Here is a 19,937-nt window from a genome sequence, read left to right on the forward strand (position 1 = left end):
GCGAGACCAGGGTTCGGATCACCTCGAAAAGCGCGATCCACCCCGGGAACTCGCGCCGCCGTAGGCCGCCGCACACGCCCACACGCGCCTCCTTTCCTCCGCGCGATTTCCGGCGCGTGCTGCTCACGCGCCGCCGTACCGGCGTCGGGAGCTGTCCCTTCCGGTCCCGGCAGCCTCGCCGTCACCTCCTGGACCTGTTTCAGGCTTCAAATCCTGCTTCCGGCAAGTCGTTTGGTCACCCCTTGTGTGTTTGCCTCTCGTGTGTTAGGGTTTGCTGTTTTTCCTCTTAAATGGCCTCCTCTGGACCTGTTTTTTCCTTTTCCGGGACCCCAACCATCACCACTGCCAAGCTGAACTGGAAAAACTATCCTTCATGGTCTGCTTCCGTGGAGTTGTGGTTCCTTGGTCAAGGACACCATGACCACTTGGAGAAAACTTCCGATTTTGTTTCAGATGATAAAAGAGCTGAATGGGAGAAGCTTGACTATCAATTATGTGTCGTGTTATGGCAATCAGTTGAGCCGGATATCTTGGAGATTCTCCGATCTTTTAAATCATGCCGTTCTTTTTGGAAGAAAGCCCAGGAAATCTTTGCCAATGATATCCAAAGCTTGTTTGATGCAACTATGAAAGTTACAGCCCTCAAGCAAACCGGTCATGACATGATCGCTCATGTGGGTAAGGCTCGGGCTGCCGTGGAAGAACTAAGAAAGTTCTTTGTAGCTGATTCATTGGAGGAAGTGAATAGGAAACTTGACAAGTTCTACATGGTTCTTATTTTGAGGAGCTTACATTCAGACTTCGATCATGTGCGTGATCAAGTGCTTGCTGGGGACCAAATTCCATCAATGGATTCTCTCATCACCAGACTTCTCCGTGTGCCTCATTTACTGAAGGATGAGAATCCTACTGATGGAGTGGAGACGTCAGCCATGGTTGCATCTAGAGGGAGAGGAAGCGGCCGCAATAGTCGAGGAGGTCGCAGTGGAAGGGGTGGACGTCCTCATTGCACCTATTGCAAGAGGATAGGTCACACCCAAGAGACTTGCTATTCATTACATGGGTTTCCCGACAAGGTCGCACAGGTTTCTAAATCAGAGAAAGCAGAGTCCAGATTCTCTGATGAGGAGTATCAGGAGTACTTGAAGCTCAAATCAGAGAAGCCCAGCAACCAAGCTCAACCCTCGTCTGTACCATGTTTTTCAACAGCGTGTATCTCTCAATCCATTGAGGGTCACAGCCCTTGGATACTCGACTCAGGTGCCTCTGATCATATTTCTGGTAATAAGTCCTCCTTCTCATCCTTTTCTCTTCCAAAAATTCCTCACCTCGTTACTGTAGCTAATGGCTCCAAGGTAGCCTCTCAAGGAAGTGGTCAAGTTTCATTGTCTCCCTCTTTAAAATTAAATTCTGTTTTATTTCTTCCTCAGTGTCCCTATAATCTAATCTCATTAAGTCAATTAACTCGTTCGTTAAATTGTTCAGTAACCTTTACTGCCAATTCTTTTGTTATTCAGGAACATGGGACGGGGCGACTGATTGGAGAAGGACATGAATCACGAGGGCTTTATTACTTGGAATCCAGTCCACCTGAATCTTGTTTTGCTATCTCGAGACCCAAACTTTTGCATGATCGTCTGGGTCACCCAAGTTTATCAAAATTGAAGATTATGGTTCCTGGTCTTAAGAATCTTCGAGTCTTAGATTGTGAGTCTTGTCAACTAGGAAAACATGTCAGGTCATCATTTCCTCAAACTGTACAAAGATGTGACTCGGCTTTTTCTACCATTCATTCTGATATTTGGGGACCAAGTCGCGTCACATCTTTTGGTTTTCGATATTTTGTAACCTTTATTGATGAATTCTCCAGATGTACTTGGGTTTATTTAATGAAAGAAAGATCTGAACTTTTGCCTATATTCGTGTCATTCTACAATGAGATTGAGAATCAATTTGGAAAAACAATTAAAATTTTCAGAAGTGATAATGCTAAAGAGTACTTCTCGCATGATCTTTCTTCTTTTTTGTCTTCCAAAGGTATTATACATCAGTCCACATGTCCACACACACCACAACAAAATGGTATAGCAGAAAGGAAGAATCGACATCTTCTTGAAACTGCTCGTTCCCTAATGCTAAATTCGAATGTTCCTACACATCATTGGGGAGACGCGGTGCTTACTGCTTGTTTCCTAATCAATAGGATGCCCTCTTCTTCCCTTGAAAATCAAATCCCTCACTCAATTGTATTTCCTCATGATCCACTTTTTCATGTCTCTCCTAAAGTGTTTGGTTGTACCTGCTTTGTTCATGATTTGTCTCCTGGTTTAGACAAGCTTTCTGCAAGGTCAGTCAAATGTGTCTTTTTGGGTTATTCTCGTCTTCAAAAAGGTTACAAATGCTACTCTCCCACCATGAGACGGTACTATATGTCGGCAGATGTCACCTTTTTTGAAGACACACCCTTCTTCTCTTCCTCTATGGACTACTCTTCGTCTCTCCAGGAGGTTCTTCCTATCTCTTCTCCTTGTCCTCTAGATAATTCAGACCATAATGTCAGTGTTGTCCCATCTCCCTCACCAACTTCACCTAACGTTATCTCTCCACCTCTGGTTATCGATCAACCCAGGACAAGGCAAATTGGATCTCCAGTACCTGAAGCCTCTCCCAGTGATTCTCGTTCTTCTTCAGCCAGTCCTCCACTCATGGATCCTTCCTCTTCTCCTACTCATTCTGACTCACATTGGCCCATTGCCATCAGGAAAGGTACTCGTTCTACTCGTAATCCTCATCCTATTTATAATTTCTTAAGTTATCACCGTTTGTCTCCTTCATATAGTTCTTTTGTTTTCTCCTTATCTTCCCTCACTGTTCCTTCCACTATTCGTGAGGCACTTGATCATCCTGGCAGGAGACAAGCTATGGTTGATGAAATGCAGGCTCTTGAAAATAATGGTACTTGGGAGCTTGTTCCTCTCCCTCCTGGTAAGACGACTGTAGGTTGCAGATGGGTTTACACTGTTAAAGTTGGGCCCAATGGTAAGGTTGATCGGCTTAAGGCTCGCTTGGTCGCTAAGGGCTACACACAGGTATATGGCATTGATTACTGTGATACTTTCTCTCCTGTAGCCAAGCTCAACACTGTTCGTTTGTTCCTTGCTATGGCGGCTATTCGTCACTGGCCCCTTCATCAGCTTGATATTAAGAATGCCTTCCTCCACGGTGATCTTGAGGAGGATATTTATATGGAGCAACCTCCTGGGTTTGTTGCTCAGGGGGAGTATGGCCTTGTGTGTAAGCTTCGTCGGTCTCTTTATGGGTTGAAACAATCTCCTCGAGCATGGTTTGGTAAATTTAGTCATGTTGTTCAAATGTTTGGACTAAAACGAAGTGAAGTTGATCACTCTGTATTTTATTATCATACATCTCCTGGAAAATGTGTCTATCTAATGGTCTATGTTGATGATATAGTGATTACAGGGAACGATACTACTAAGATTGTCCAGCTGAAGGAGCACTTATTCAGTCATTTCCAGACCAAAGATCTGGGATCTTTGAAGTATTTCCTTGGTATTGAAGTGGCTCAATCAGGAGATGGTATTGTGATCTCTCAGAGGAAGTATGCTCTTGATATTTTAGAAGAAACAGGTATGCAAAACTGTAGACCTATTGAAAGCCCTATGGATCCTAATCTAAAGCTCATGGCAGATCAAAGTGAAGCTTATCCTGACCCCGAGAGATATAGGAGGCTTGTGGGAAAACTCATTTACCTTACTATCACTAGACCTGATATCTCCTTTGCTGTGGGAGTGGTTAGCCAATTTATGCAGAATCCTCATTTGGACCATTGGAATGCTGTCATGCGTATTCTGAGGTATGTTAAGAGAGCTCCTGGACAAGGGTTGTTGTATGAAGACAAGGGTAGTACGCAACTATCAGGATATTGTGATGCTGATTGGGCTGGATGTCCCATGGATAGGAGATCTACATCAGGTTATTGTGTCTTCATTGGAGGAAATCTTATCTCTTGGAAAAGCAAGAAACAGACTGTTGTCGCTCGGTCCAGTGCAGAAGCTGAGTATCGATCTAAGGCTATGGTTACGTGTGAGCTCATGTGGATCAAACAATTTCTTCAAGAATTGAGGTTTTGTGAAGAGTTGCAAATGAAGTTGTATTGTGATAATCAGGCTGCTCTTCATATTGCCTCAAACCCAGTCTTTCATGAGAGGACCAAGCATATAGAGATTGATTGTCATTTCATTCGAGAGAAGCTTCTGTCCAAGGAGATTGTCACTGAGTTCATTGGTTCTAATGATCAGCCAGCGGATATTTTGACTAAGTCCTTAAGAGGACCCAGAATTCAGACTATATGTAACAAGCTTGGTGCATATGATCTATATGCTCCAGCTTGAGGGGGAGTGTTGAATATCCTTGTAGTTTAGCCATTTGTAGTAACTTAGTTGGTAGCTTTTTTCAGAGGGCAACAGTGCATTGTCACTGTCATAGCCTCTCTCTCTCTCTTCTCTCCCTATCTTTTGTACTCTATATATATGTACTATTTTGAATTCAATAAAGTAAGGAAAAAGGCTCCCTTCTGGTCTCCTTCAACTGTGGCTATGCCTTAAAGTTGAAACTGAAGTTCATAAAGGGATGCATCAGACAGTGGAGCTTGCAAAATGGTGCTATCAATGTTTATAAAATTCAAAATTTAAAGAAGGAGCTGAATGACTTGGAGGCTGGTAGCAATATTGCAATTCTATCTCAGGCTGAGGTGGAATTAAAGAAATCGTTACAGGAACAGCTTTGGAGTGCAGCACTTGCCTATGAGTCCATGCTGAGGCAAAAATCAAGAGTTAAGTGGATAAGAGAAGGGGATAGAAACTCAGCTTATTTCCACAGGATGATCAACCATAGAAGGAGAATTAATGCAATTCAAGGTCTGCTCATTGCAGGTGAATGGGTCCAGGAGCCTACCAGAGTCAAGACTGCAGTCCTAAACCACTTTAAACACAGATTCTCAGAACAGAACCCTCATAGGCCAACTCTGGATGGAGTCTACTTTCCTTCCCTTGGACAAGAAGACAAGGTATGCCTTACTGCTAGATTCTGTGAGGAGGAAATTAAAGCAGCAGTGTGGGCTTGTGGAGGAGATAAAAGCCCTGGGCCTGATGGCTTGAACTTCAATTTTATAAAGCAGTTTTAGGAGGTTTTAAAACCTGATTTTACTAGGTTCTTGGATGAATTTTATGTAAATGGCAGATTCCCTAAAGGAAGCAATGCCTCCTTCATAGCCCTCATACCCAAGATCACTAATCCTCAGACCTTGCATGATTATAGACCCATCTCTCTTATAGGATGTGTCTATAAAATAGTGTCCAAAATCTTGGCTACTAGGCTGGCTAGTGTTTTACCTCACTTAATAGATGAAAGGCAGACAGCTTTTCTTAAGGGGAGACACATTCTTCATGGGATGATGATTGCTAATGAAGTTATTGCTGAAGCCAAGTATAAAAAAAATCCTTGCATGATCTTCAAGGTGGACTTCGAAAAAGCATATGATTCGGTCTCTTGGGGCTTTTTAAACTATATGATGATGCGGATGGGCTTTTCTAAAAAATGGAGACAATGGATATACGGATGCTTGTCTAGTGCAACCATATCAATTCTAGTTAATGGCAGCCCCACTTCGGAGTTTGTGCCACAGAGAGGCTTAAGACAGGGTGATCCCCTTGCCCCCTTCCTCTTTAACATAGCAGCTGAAGGACTTACTGGGTTGATGAGGACAGCAATATCAAAAAACTTATTCCACAGCTACCAAGTGGGGAGACAAAAGGAGGAGATAAATATTCTGCAATATGCAGACGATACGCTGTTTTTTGGAACTGCATCTATGGATAATATTAGAGTCCTGAAATCTGTCCTCAGAATTTTTGAGATGGTCTCCGGTCTCAAGATTAATTATACCAAAAGCCAATTTGGGTGCATGGGAAAATCAGAGGCTTGGTGTAGGGAGGCAGCTCTCTTTCTCAACTGTAGTCAGCTAGATATCCCCTTTTCCTACCTTGGAATACCAGTGGGTACAACATCTAAAAGCTGGAATGTGTGGCAGCCTATTATTAGCAAGTTTGAGTCCAAACTTAGTAAATGGAAGCAGAAAAGTCTATCCATGGGAGGAAGGGTAACCCTCATTAATTCTGTATTAACAGCACTCCCCATCTACTTGTTGTCCTTCTTTAGAGTTCCTAAAAAAGTGGTGCACAAGCTAGTCTCAATTCAGAGAAATTTCCTTTGGGGAGGAGATTCTGAAGTGGCCAAGATTGCTTGGGTAAAGTGGGATACTATATGCCTTCCCAAGAATAAAGGGGGTCTTGGGATCAAAGACTTGGCCAAGTTTAATGAAGCCTTACTTGGTAAATGGGGCTATGAACTAGCAAATAATCAGGATCAGTTATGGGCCAGAATATTATTGTCCAAATATGGAGGATGGAACACTCTATGCTGGGGTAGAAACAGAACTGACTATTCTTCTTGGTGGAAGGATTTGAGATTTGTTTTCCAGCAGCACCATAGCAACTGCATTTCCAATAATTTGAAGTGGAAGGTAGGAGATGGGAACACAATCAAGTTTTGGAAAGACAAGTGGAGGGAAGAGGATGATCTAAGTCTCCAACAAAAGTACCCAACCCTATATCCAGTGAGCACTCAGCAGAATCAGACTATCAAATCAATGGGCATCTTATCTGGTAGTAGTTGGGAGTGGCAGATTCAATGGAGGAGACATTTCTTCGACCACGAAATTGACACCATGGCAGCATTCATGGCTGACATTGAGGGTATCCAAATCCAACCTTTATCTCGGGATTTCCTCACTTGGGGGGCTGATCCTGCTGGATACTACACCACAAAGTCAGCTTATAACCTCCTCAAGGCTGAGGACAGTTCTAACCTTGAAGACAGCATTTATAAGACCATTTGGAGATTGCACATTCCCCCAAGAGCAACTGTTTTCTCTTGGAGAATTCTCAAGAATAGACTACCTACTAGGGATAATCTAAGGAGGAGGCATGTCGAGCTGCCCTCTTACAATTGTCCTCTATGTGACCAGGAAGACGAAACTGTTGGCCATATTATGTATTCTTGCAGGAAAACTTGTCATCTTTGGTGGGAGACCTTGAGATGGGTTAATAGGATGGGTCCTTTCCTTCCCCAACCCAATCGCCATTTTCTGCAATTCTCTCAATGGAGTGGTAAAAGCAACGTAGATAATCGTTGGAAAGCTCTATGGATAGCTTTATCCATGACTATTTGGAAGCATAGAAATGCCTTGGTGTTTAATAACCACGATTTCTGCACTGGAAAAGTCATGGATGAAGCTTTATTTCTCACTTGGTCTTGGATCAAATGCATGGAGAAAGATTTCCACACACATTTTAATCAATGGTCTTCTTGTTTAAAGGAGGAAATGTCGTAGGGGTTTTTTGCTGCTTGGGTAACCACCTATTGTGGTTAATTTTCTGTAGTTGGGGATGGCAGTTTTCTGCCTTGTATATTTTGTTATATTTCAGTACACCTAGTACTGACCCCTATTAATAATATCAGATTTTTGCTGTGCAAAAAAAAAGAAAGGACTGAAAGTGCTCATGTTGTGAGTACCTCTAAAGATAAGGACAAAAGAAAAAGAACTGAGAAGTCCAAGAATGAAGCTGCTAAGGGTCCAGCACAAAAGAAACAAAATCAAGGTGACAATTGTTTCTTCTGCAGTGAACCTGGAAATATAAAGAAGAAATATACCAAATATCATGCTTGCCGTGCAAAGAAAGGTATGTTCCGAGATCAATTTAGCTTTAATACCTAGAAACACTAGATGGTTAGATTCTGGTGTCACTACTAACATCAGTGTTTCAATAAAGGGTTGCCTAAGCTACTAGAAGCCAATTGATTTTAAAAGATGGATCTATGTTGGAGATGGTAAATCGGTGGAAGTGGAAGCTATAAGGCATTTTAGATTATTATTATGTACTGTTTTTTATTTAGATTTGAAAGACACTTTTGTTGTACCGTCCTTTAGACAGAATTCCGTTTCAGTTTCTTATTTGGACAAATTGGGTTATTTGTGTTCATTTGGAAACAATGTGTTTAAGTTGTCTTTTAATTCAGATATTGTTGAAACTGGTTCACTCTTGGTTAATGATAATCTATATTTACTTGATATGTAGCTTCCTATCATGAATCCTTTAATGCAGAATTGCGTGGTACTAAGCGTAGAATTGATAATACAAACTCAGGAACCTTATGACATAAGCACTTAGGTCACATTTCTAAGAACAGAATCAAACGACTTGTGTCAAACGGAATCTTGAATTCCATTGATTTCACAAGCTTTGATGTTTGTGTTGAATGCATTAAAGGTAAATTCAGAACCTCTACAAGATATTGTTATTGAATCTCCCACTCAAGATAATTTGGTCATTCATAAAGAACAAACTCAAGATCCTCAAGAACCTATGCTTCATGAGCCAGTACCTTTGCGGAGATCTACAAGAGAAAGGAGAAGTGTTATTCCAGATGATTATGTGGTATCTCTCCAGAAACATGAGAAAAATAATGGTATGATAGAAGATGATCCAGTCAACTTCCATTAAGCCATACAAGATTCCAACTCGGAAAAGTGGATTGAAGCAATGAATGAGGAGTATAAGTCCATGCAAGACAACAAGATTTGGGAACTTGTCCCATTACCAGAAGGTGTGAAACCCATTGGTTGCAACTGAATATTTAAGATCAAGCGGGATTCCAAAGGTAATGTGGAGAGGTATAAGGTTCGTCTTGTGGCGAAAGGCTATACCCAAAAGGAAGGGATTGACTTTAAAGAGACTTTCTCTCCAGTTTCATCGAAAGACTCTTTTAGGACAACCATGGCTCTTGTTGCACATTATGATTTAGAGTTTCATCTAATGGATGTCAAGACGACATTTCTCAATGGCAACATTGATGAGACAACTTATATGGTGCAACCAAAAAACCAGGTCAGGAGACCCAAAGAATATGGTTTGCAAACTGGCAAAATCCATTTACGGGCTAAAACAGGCATCTCGTCAATGGGACCACAAATTTCATCAAGTAATTATCTCATTTGGTTTCGAGATTAATCTTGTTGATGATTGTGTGTATCACAAATTCAGTGGGAGCAAGTACATTTTCCTGGTCTTATATGTTGATGACATACTGCTTGCCACCAATGATATAGGCATGTTGCACGAAACCAAGAGATTTCAATCAAAAAACTTTGAAATTAAAGATCTTGGTGATGCCTCCTTTGTATTAGGAATTCAGATACACCGAGATCGATCTCGGGATATTCTAGGATTATCACAAAGGAGCTATATCGAAAAGGTACTTAAAAGGTTTGGCATGCAGGAATGTAAATTCGGGAAACTTGGAAATTCGGGAAATACAGAAAATTCCCTATGCATCAGTTGTAGGGAGTTTGATGTATGCCCAAGTACATACACGTCCGGATATAGCATACATAGTTGGGGTATTAGGCAAATATTTAAGCAATCCAAGAATGGATCATTGGAAAGCAACCAAAAGAGTTATGAGGTATTTGAAGAGAACAAAGTATTATATGATCACATACATGAGGTCAGATCAGTTGGAGATCACTAGGTATTCTGACTCGGATTTCATAAGCAGATCCTCTTACTAAGGGGCTTCCATCCAAGGTCTTTCATAAGCATGTTGCTCACATGGGTGTTTTACAGTTCGAGGAATCTTTGGTTTAGTGGAAGTTAGTCACTTTAATGTATTTTATGTTCTCTGTTAGATTTTATGTATGCATACATTGACTTTTGGATATATATATATATATATATATATATATATATATGTTTTATTATTTAGTTGTTACACTTTGTACATTAAGATTATTAAATGATTTCATTGGGGTAAAGTAGAACCAATTGAAAATAGACGTGTACAGGCCACCTTCACGTAATTTTCATGCTACACATTTCATGATGAGTTTATGTCATTTGATTCTGTTAGCATTAGTGATCATTGAATGATTTAGCTATGATTGATACACTGAAAATTGTTTTGGTTCTACGTGCGGATGTAATCAATGGACAAGATTTTGGGAATATGCTCAAGGCATGTAATGGCCAATTTTGAGCTCATAAAGTCTAACACGTTCATAAGGATATATATATTTGTGACCAGTGCGAGATTGTTAGCAATTTTGGGTCATACATATATTTATATATATATATATATATATATCACATAATTGAATGAGTTAGGGCCATTATATTACTAGCCAAAATATTAAAGTGGTGAAAGGCTAATTGTGTAGATATCATTAGTGATATTATAATCTGATGTGGGGTCAAATTATAATTATCAAATTTGGGGTAACTGATGGCAGTTATCGATATAAGAGGTTATGGTTCCCATTTGTAGAGAGGAGTGACAGACGTACATTTTCGCTTTTCTTTTCTCTTTATCCCCATCACAAGAGAAAAATTCAGAGAAGAAAAGGGGCTATGTACATTTGGAAGATCATAAAACCAATCTTGATCCTCATCAATCTTTCATCATTCCATTATGGCTAATCCAAGTATGCTTTCACATTTAATTTTTTATCATGATTTTGAGTATGGAAACACAATGGGGTTTTATTCATCTTTATACAATAATTTCTCTCTACATGGATAAAAAGCATGTGGTTAGGATTGATGATTGTCTGTTAGAATCAAATTAGGTTGATTGATTGAGTCTCTCGGAAATGCACATGTGGAAGAATGACCTCCTTGGACTCATATGAGGAAATCTCTTATGGGGAAAGCGAGATTGGGCCAAATGCTGCCTCTGTTTGCTCGCAATTTGAAGGTGAAAAATCATGGTGGATGATGGCGGAGGCAGATCGGAGAGTGGTGGCGGAAGCTGATCAGAAACCAGCAACAATGGGAGCAGGTGATGTTGGCACGAACAACAGAGAGGGTGGTGACAGAGGTCTTTCGACCATTGGTGGTGGCCAAACCAACACATTGACCTCAATCAACCAAGCTACCATGGTCCAGGACTCGTTCTTGGAAGGGCCCACTAAAACACATGGACTTGCACATGAGGAAAGTTGGATAAATGTTAGTGGTTCTTTCAGCATGGGAAAGGAGTGTTCAGCTACAATAAGCAAAAGGAGGGCTGATAATGACAATAGTATACAGAAAGAGAGGGGAGAAGATGCATTACCTTTTTGTAAGCAAAGTGATGGAAAAGAAAAGACAGCAAGTAATGAGCACAAGAGACCCACAAATGTCAGGAAATTTTGAATTAAAGGGAGCTGAGGGGGGTGTCCAGTTACCTTATTCTGGAAAAGACATTACTTCAAAACATGCCCCATTAGTAGAAGACGTGGCTGTCCAAGATAACATGGAAGAATTGAACTTGGGCCCAAAGTGTAATGGGCCTCAGTCTACATGGAAAGTTTGCATGAGGACAAGAAAACACAAAAGGGGAAATGGGTCTGGTGTAGTAGAAGGAAAAGAAACTTATGAAGACACCAGCCTTCACAAAGACATGGGAAGGGCTGATGCTGGACTAACAAACGTGTTAAGGCCTGCTTCCCCTAATCTTGAGGGAGGAAGTGGCCTTAAAGAAGTTGCCACGTGGGATGCCAATATGAAAAGGGCATATAATGAAGGGTCAACTTCAAGCTCTATATACAAGAGTCTAAGAAGCTGTGATGCTATGATGGATGCTGCCTATACATGGGAATTGGCTAAAAACATGGGAGTTAGTTGCGGGAAGGACGAAAATGGAGTGTTGACTAGAATGGTTGGTTTAGATGGAAGAGACAAGTATGAATTTGAGAAGTTGGGAAAAAGGAAGGGTGATCAATGAAGATAATTACCTACAACATTTGGGGTTTGGGGCGGGGTCTTAAATGGGGACCAGTAAAGAAATTGGTGGTAAATGAACAAGTTGAGATGCTATGTCTACAGGAAACTAAGAAAGAAATGCTGGACAGAACTATGTGTCAGGCTTTGTGGGGGAATTCAGAGGTGAAATGGGCAGCCAATCCAGCAGTGAACAGTGCTGGAGGCATATTGTGTATATGGAGTGAATCATCTTTTGAACTAGAGAAGGAGGTTATTGGCAGTAGATTTATTTTATTAGAAGGAATTTGGAAGGATGATGGCCAAAAATCACAATTGTAAATATATATTCCCCTTGTGATGCAAACTTAAAAAGAAACTTGTGGGATCAGATTAAACAATTAAGAAATGCCATATCAAATTGTGGTGTACAGTTGGCGATTTCAACTGTGTAAGGAGACAGTCAAAACGAGTGGGGGTTGGCCAAAGAGAACAAGGTGGGGGATCATGACAGAATTTAATGATTGGATGCCGGATCTAGAAGTTGAGGATGAGCCAAGTGTAGGGCATAAATTCACTTGGTATAGGCCAAATGGGACAGCTAAAAGTCGACTGGATAGGATTCTTGTATCTGCTGAACTGTTCTCTTAATGGAGTGAAAGTACACAATTCATATTGGACAGGAATTACTCAGACCACTATCCAATTCTGCTGAAATCAATCATTGCTGATCGGGGCCCGAAGCCATTCAAGACTCTAGATTGCTGGTTTCAAGATAAATCCTTTAAGAAGACGGTTCGGGATTGCTGGAGAGAATGCTTAGTACAAGGGTGGGGAGGTCATGTATTAAAAAAAAATTGAAGTTGTTGAAACAGAGATTAAAAGTGTGGAATAGAGAGAGCAGTTTGGGGACATCTAGCAGAAGCTAAAGAGGGCAGAGCAAAAACTCAATGAGTTGAAAAAGAAAGGGGAGGAAAGAGACCTAACTGAGGAGGAAATTAGATTGAGGAAGGAGCTGCAGGAAGAAGTTTGGGTGACTACGCACTCAAAAGAATCCTTTGAGGCAAAAAGCAAGAATAAAGTGGTTGAAAAAGGGAGACTGCAATTCTAGATACATAATTGTCAATTGGAAACGACACAAAAATATGTTGAGAGGGATTTTTATTGATGGATGTTGGGTGGAGGAGCCAAACAAAGTAAGGGAGGAAGAAACAATTCTTTATGAAAAGGTTTGAAGAAACATCATTTGAGAGACCAAGATTGGATGGTGTAGAATTCAAGACCATTAATCAGGAGGAAAATGTAAAATTGGTGGTCAGATTTGAGGAGGATGAGGTAAGGGCAACAGTGTGGGAATGTGGAAGTTTCAAGAGTCCAAGACATGATGGATTAAATTTTAAATTCATTAAGGAATTCTGGGATGTAATGAAAATGGATGTCTTGCGCTTCTAGGATGAATTTCATGCAAATGGGCACCTCCCGAAAGGCAGTAATGCCTCCTTCTTGACTTTGATTCCAAAGGTTCAGGACCCCCAAAATCTAAATGAATACAAGCCTATTTCTCTGATATGTTGTATTTATAAGATTGTCGCAAAAATTCTAACTAGAAGACTTAAGAAGGTCATGGCTACCATCATTGATGAATGTCAGAGCGCCTTTATAGAGGGGAGGCATCTTTTGCACAGCATCGAGGTTGCTAATGAGGCTTTTGATGAAGCAAAAAGAATAAGAAAAAGTTCTCTAGTCTTTAAAATTGACTATGAAAAAGCATATGATTCTATATGCTGTAACTTCCTCATTAATATGTTGAGGCGGATGGGGTTTTGTGAGAAATGGGTGATTGAAGTCTTCTTCTGTCTCGGTCTTGGTGAATGGGTGTCCCACTGATGAGTTCTCTCCTCAAAGAGGACTCAGGCAGGGGGATCCACTAGCCCCCTTTTTATTCAACATTGTTGCAGAAGGTCTAACGGCTTGATGAGGGAGACACAAAAGAAAAATTTGTTCAAAGGCATCTTGGAAGGCAAAGATGGGGTGGAAATTAGCATTCTCCAATATGCTGACGGTACATTATTTTTTGGTGAAGCAACAATGTATAGCGTGAAGGCAATCAAAGCAATGTTGAGGAACTTTGAGCTGGTGTCGGATCTGAAAATAAATTTCGCTAAGAGCATTTTTGGGGCATTTGGGAGATCAGATCAATGGGTTAGGTTCGCCGCAGGATACCTTAACTATAGACTCTTGTCATTGCCTTTTTCTTACCAGGGAAACCCAAGGCGTAGTGAGATACGAGATCCGATTATTTCAAAGTGTGAGAGAAAACTTTCAAAGTGGAAACAGAGAAACTTATCTTTTGGGGAAAGGGTGACTTCAATAAAGTCAGTCCTTAACTCAATACTTATATTCTTCTTTTCCTTTTTCAGGGTACCTAAGAAGGTGGTGGATAGGCTGGTGCAGCTACAACAATCGTTTCTTTGGGGTGATGGAAAGGGGCAGAGGAAGTTGGCGTGGGTGAAGTGGGACACAATATGTCTCCCCAAGGAGAAAGGTGGTCTTGGGGTGCGGGATCTTGCATCTTTTAACCGAGCACTACTCTGTAAATGGCATTGGAACATGTTTCATCATACTAGCACTTTAAGGGCAAAGGTTTTGAAGTCCAAGTATGGGGGATGGAGAAATTTAGATGAAGCTAGGAGGAACCATAAGGAGTCGATATGGTGGCGGGACTTGTCTTTTGTGTGTGGATCAAAGGAGGAAGGTGGGTGGTTCAATGAAGGTGTGAAGTGGAAAATAGGATGTGGGTTGTGGGTAAAGTTTTGTGAAGATAGGTGGAGGGAGGACAGGATGTTGTTGATGGGAAAGTACCAGAGACTTTATTGTATATCGCAACAGCAACACCACACTATTCAGCAGATGGACATTGAGGTGGGGGAATCTTGGGAATGGAATTTTGAGTGGTGGAGAATGATTTTGGAAGGGGAAATGGAATTAGCAGCCAGCTTTATGGAGGATATTGAGGAGTTGAGGATTCAGCCTAACCAACAAGATAGATGGATTTGGAAGGGGTATGTGAGTGGGTTGTATTCAATGGGAAGCGGGTATCATTGGCTTAATGAAGTGGTGGCGGATGAGAATGATGACAGGGCATTCACAATTATCTGGAATATGAAAATCCCAAGCAAGGTTGCACACTTTGTTTGGAGGTTGGTGAGGGACAGATTGCCGACAAGAGCAAACCTAAGGAGAAGGAATGTGCTGCTAGATGAGTATTATTGCCTGTTTTGTTCGAGCCAAGAGGAGGATGCGTCCCACACTTTCTTTAGTTGCAAAAGAATAATGCCTTTATGGTGGGAGAGCCTTGCATGGACAGAAACCGTAATTGTGTTCCCTTCATCACCTAAGGAACATTTTCTACAGCATTCTTACTGTAAGGCACCAGGAATAATCCAAAACAGATGGTGGATTTGGGGGGCTGCCCTCACATGGTGTGCATTTGGAATCTCAGAAATAGAATTGCATTTTCAAATGAGGAGTTTAATGGACAAAAATAGATGGAGGATGCAATTTTCTTCTACTGGCTATGGCTAAGATATCTAGATAATGATTTTAAGGTGCCACTCCATTTCTGGGCCAGTAATATTAAATCTGGATTCTTGTACAAGGGTGGGACTAGGCTATAGATATCTTTTGTAATGGGTATTCCAGTGTGTTTAGGGGCAGGGATCATGGAATTCTAATATATACATCATATTCCATACCATAATCTCACACCGACAACTTGCATGCTGGGATGTACAGATTTTAGTAGTACTTGTACTGTTTTAATATATATATATATATATATATATATATATATATATATATATATATATATATATATATATATATATTTTTGCTGACCAAAAATAAATGTAGCATAGATTAGATCTTGATACTGTGTCATTGCCATGCATGAGTTTAAAGAATGAGTCTCATGTTGTCACTTAATTAAGTATTTCGTTGAAGCAAAAGAATTTATAGGACAAATGTCAATATTCCAAAACCTTCTGCTCATTTAAGCATGATCCATGAGTCAAGATAAATTAGTTTCTTACCTAGATTGCGGGTTTTCTCTGCAAGAACACCTAGATATCGTGTAACTCGATCAAGTTTTGCATTTGAATATTCTTGAAGTTCACTTGCTTCTTGTCTTAATTGCAAATAGTCTTCTTTAGCAAGCTGAGCAAAATATCTGATGTGATTGTTAACACATGACTAAACCCAAAATCACATGATCCAAAAAAATTGGCAAAGATGCTACATAAAAAATAACTCAAACCAGCTAGAAAGCAGGCCAGTAAGAATGAGCAAGTACTTTAAAATTTTAAATAGTATAGAAGACATTCTATAGATGCAAATCTTCTAGCCATCTTATTTTTTCTAGATAAATGGCTGCATGGAGGTTTGAACCTAACACCAAACTACCCAAATCCCAAATCAGCACAATCCATCACAAAAAAGTGATTTTCAATACGCAACTCTATATACTAGAATAGTAAAATCATTTGATAACATATGAATCTAATCATGTAGCTTTACTTGTTACATGACATATACAGGAAACAAACAAAATTCGACCACTCTGTAACTTTTTTATCTATCGGGTACAATCAGCACTCTGTTTTCATACGACAATTCATATTATAAACATGCACCATCACATCTATAGCACCCCCAACTTAGCTCCTGGTTTGATCCAAAATTATTCATTTGCTGAATTCTTCTTGCTCATATCATATTATTTTAAAAAGCCTTCCGGAAACACCCTACACCTCAATTCAAAATCTTGACACTGTAAGAGCACAAGCTGCAATATCCCCGTCCCAAGTCCAAGCAATTAATTGAAGTTCACAAGAGGACCATGAAGAACACCAAATCTACATTCATTCAAAAAATCAACGCGATCATGTTAACTGAGAACATCCTTCAACACACAACTCTGAAAGAAGCCCCGTGCAGTTTCCGATGCCACGTCAGCATAGTACGTTTAGATTCTACAAGCCTCCAAACTCAGCAAGCGCTACACCTTCCCTTTCTCTCGAACTCACGCTGAAACTACTCATACAAACCACAAGTCCACAACGCAAATTCAAGTCCGGAAACAAGAGCTAAAACGTCGTCGTTGCGAGCACCAGCAATGAAGCAGAAACTAAAGCCAGCGAAACACTTTCCAAACTAAGAAGAAAAAAGAGAGAGCTAAAACGTCGCCGTTGAGAACACCAGCAACGAAGTAAAAGCTAAAACCACCGAAACAATTTCCAAATTAAGAAGAAAACCAAAACGTCGTTGTCGTTGCGGAGAAGAGAAAAGAAGCTAAGGCGCAGTTACAAGTGGAGACGAAAACGCATTACCTTGACTTGGTCCTTCAGCCGCTGAAGCTTGAAGGCCACAGCGTGCTTCGATTGCGGAAGAACCGACGTGGCCGAAATGGAGTACCGCCGCACCAACGGCGCACTAGGTTTCCGATCGCCGTGTTCCGCCGCCGCCGGCGACTGCGGAGGCGTAGACGACTTCCACGGGTCAAAGCCGGCGACGTCCCAGCTCCACCGGTTCTTTTGCTCTGCCATTGTTCCCAAACACACTTCGCTTCTTCTTTTCTCTCCTTCGCTTCGAATTTGAGTGAAGAGAAGAAGAAAAAAAAGTGATTCGGAATATAAATAATTAAATGCGAATAAATACTGAGAGGCGCTTTATGGTTTTTATTTTTATTATCATCATTTCTGGCTGTTGTGGCTTTTTGGTTTGGTTTTGGGCTGTGATAATGAATGGAGGGAGAAGGAGGTTTTGGTTTTGGGAGAGATGGAACGGCATCGTTTTGAGGTGCGCGAACGAGTTAGAATGAGACAGTGTGTTGTTGGGCTTTTATAGCTCACATAATATTTTGTGCCTCTTGTTTGTCTAACCTTCGCTCTCACTTACTTATTGCTCCATTGTTGTGTCTTGAAAGTTTAGTTTTTTTGTTTTTTAGGATAAGGCATAGCACGTGAAGGGTGATCTACTTGGCTTCGCCTTCACGTAAAATTCTGCTTCCCAAAGTTTATGCATTTTTTATATTTTTCTACCTTTCTTTTTTTTAGTTCAAAACCATGATATTTGTAAATCAACAGAAGAGGCTGTGAAAGCCCTCTTTTCATGGTTTACCTACGAGTAAATATGTGAGGGAACATCCTCAATCCAAACTTTAGTATGGAAAAGACAAGTATTGTTCCTATAACTCAGCAAAATTCCATGTATGTACACTACATCCTACGTGAATTCAGTAATTTTCTGATATTTTCAAATTACCCCTCAACTTATTTATTCTTCTTCCTCTTCCTTCTTCACTTAACATTTTATCTTGTTTTTGGTTGCTTTTCTCGTGAGAGTTCCGTTCAAGGTGGTGTGTGATTTTGGGTCGAGCTCATTGGTTAGGGTGGTTCGTTGATAAGTGATGGTTGTGGTGGTGGTTAGTGTTGTTGGACAATGGCAAACTGAAGTCACAATTGTTTCATTGTGATGTCCCACATCGGAAATATAATATTCCTTTTCTTTATTCCCAAATTTCCTAACTGATTTTAAACAGTTTTGATTGTTATTCTTTTAACAAATATTTCCTTTTATTTAATGCTCTTGATTAGCTATAAACCAAATAGCATAACCTCCACTTTATTAGCAATTCTCTAACAGTCAATTTGTTAAATGTGTAGCTAATAATTATGATTTGTGGACAGGAAAAGAGAAAGATGTTTTTCATTGGTTTTGCTATTAAAAAGAGGACTGCCATAGTCTTGCACGGGCTTGCACAGGCAGAAATAATTTTCAATTCTTTTCTTATTATCTACTTCTAAAATTCTGGGCAATTGTTCTGTGATTTCCATAGCCTAAGGCCACGAGTGCACGTGTTCATAGGCTCGTTGTGTTAACCTTGGGGAGCAGTCGGCAAACTAGATTGCATCAAGGTCTAGCCGAATTTTGCTTTCAAGGCAGTGATTTTTCACGGCACAACAAACCTCCAATCTGTGTTATATTTTTCTGTTTTGTACTTCTGACTTCAAGTTTTTCCAACAGGTGTGACTGTTAACGACAGAGGAGGTGAAGGTACGTATGTTTATTTTTCATAACTCCAAGTATGTTATATTCGAATTTGCAATCCGTAAAAAATATACAAATTGTCAATCCGTAAGTTTTTTTTTTTAATTTTTAAAAATTTGTTTTTGTTTTTTGTAATATAATTAGTGTTATTATTTAAAATATTTTTAAATACGTATAGTTTGATAGTTCATTCGTACCTTTGAGTTTTTATAGTTTGAAAGTGATATTTATTTTTAAATAATTTAGATTTTTATTTTATTTTAGTCATTTTATTTATAAAAAAATTAGTCCTTATAATTTTATAAATTACAATTAACTACACGAATATTAACAACACATTCGTAAGTAATTTATCACAAAATAATTTATAATAAAAAAATTAATATTTACAACCAATTTGTAATTATTTATGTAATTTTTTTTAGCAAGGACTAAAAGGTAAGTCCCTAAAAGAGTTGATTATTTTTCTGGTAGCTAATACTAGATGAGTATTTAAACATTTATAATAATTGTGTAAATATTATTAAGTTAACTACTTTATGGAAGTCAAAAAATAATTATATTGTGTCATATGTTAGTTTATGCAAGTCTAAATTTTGATATATATGGTATATATGGTTATAAGTTTTAATGTATTATCTTATTAGATGCAATACAAAATTTAAAAAATGTGTGATAGTATATGTATGGTGTCGTTAGGGGTCGTTTGTTTATCATTGAATTTTTTTCAATGTTTTGTTAAGATGGACGAAGATTAGTGGATGTATGACAACATAATGTCTGAAAAAGTTGATATGAATGAAGAAAATTAAGAGGAACCTGGTGTAAATGAAGAAAATGGAGAGGAACCTGGTGTGCATTAACATGTTGATTGTTCTGATGCCTTCAATATTTCTCAAGTATTAATATGATTTTGTTGTTAAAATAAGTAAAAGAATGTTCGTTGAAGACTAA

At 39.6% G+C, this 19,937-nt stretch overlaps 1 protein-coding gene across 3 annotated transcripts in view; it reads right to left on the minus strand.

The window, feature by feature from the left end:
• The window catches only part of LOC100818895 (kinesin-like protein KIN-14B), a 44,222-nt gene extending 26,457 nt beyond the window's left edge, over positions 1-17,765 (minus strand). For all 3 annotated transcript variants that reach the window (XR_003265379.2, XR_419533.4, XM_006602389.4), the window contains exons 1-2: positions 17,264-17,765; positions 15,968-16,091 (exon numbers count right to left, since the gene is read on the minus strand). Coding sequence is in view for 1 of the 3 variants with exons in the window: in XM_006602389.4 (XP_006602452.1) it covers positions 15,968-16,091; positions 17,264-17,479 (340 nt within the window). In the remaining 2 variants the exon portion in view is untranslated. The remainder of the gene's footprint in view (positions 1-15,967; positions 16,092-17,263) is intronic.
• Between the last annotated feature and the right edge of the window lie 2,172 nt (positions 17,766-19,937).

Source organism: Glycine max, chromosome 18 (genome assembly GCF_000004515.6).
Source record: "Glycine max cultivar Williams 82 chromosome 18, Glycine_max_v4.0, whole genome shotgun sequence".
In the NCBI taxonomy this organism is placed as follows: Eukaryota; Viridiplantae; Streptophyta; class Magnoliopsida; order Fabales; family Fabaceae; genus Glycine; species Glycine max.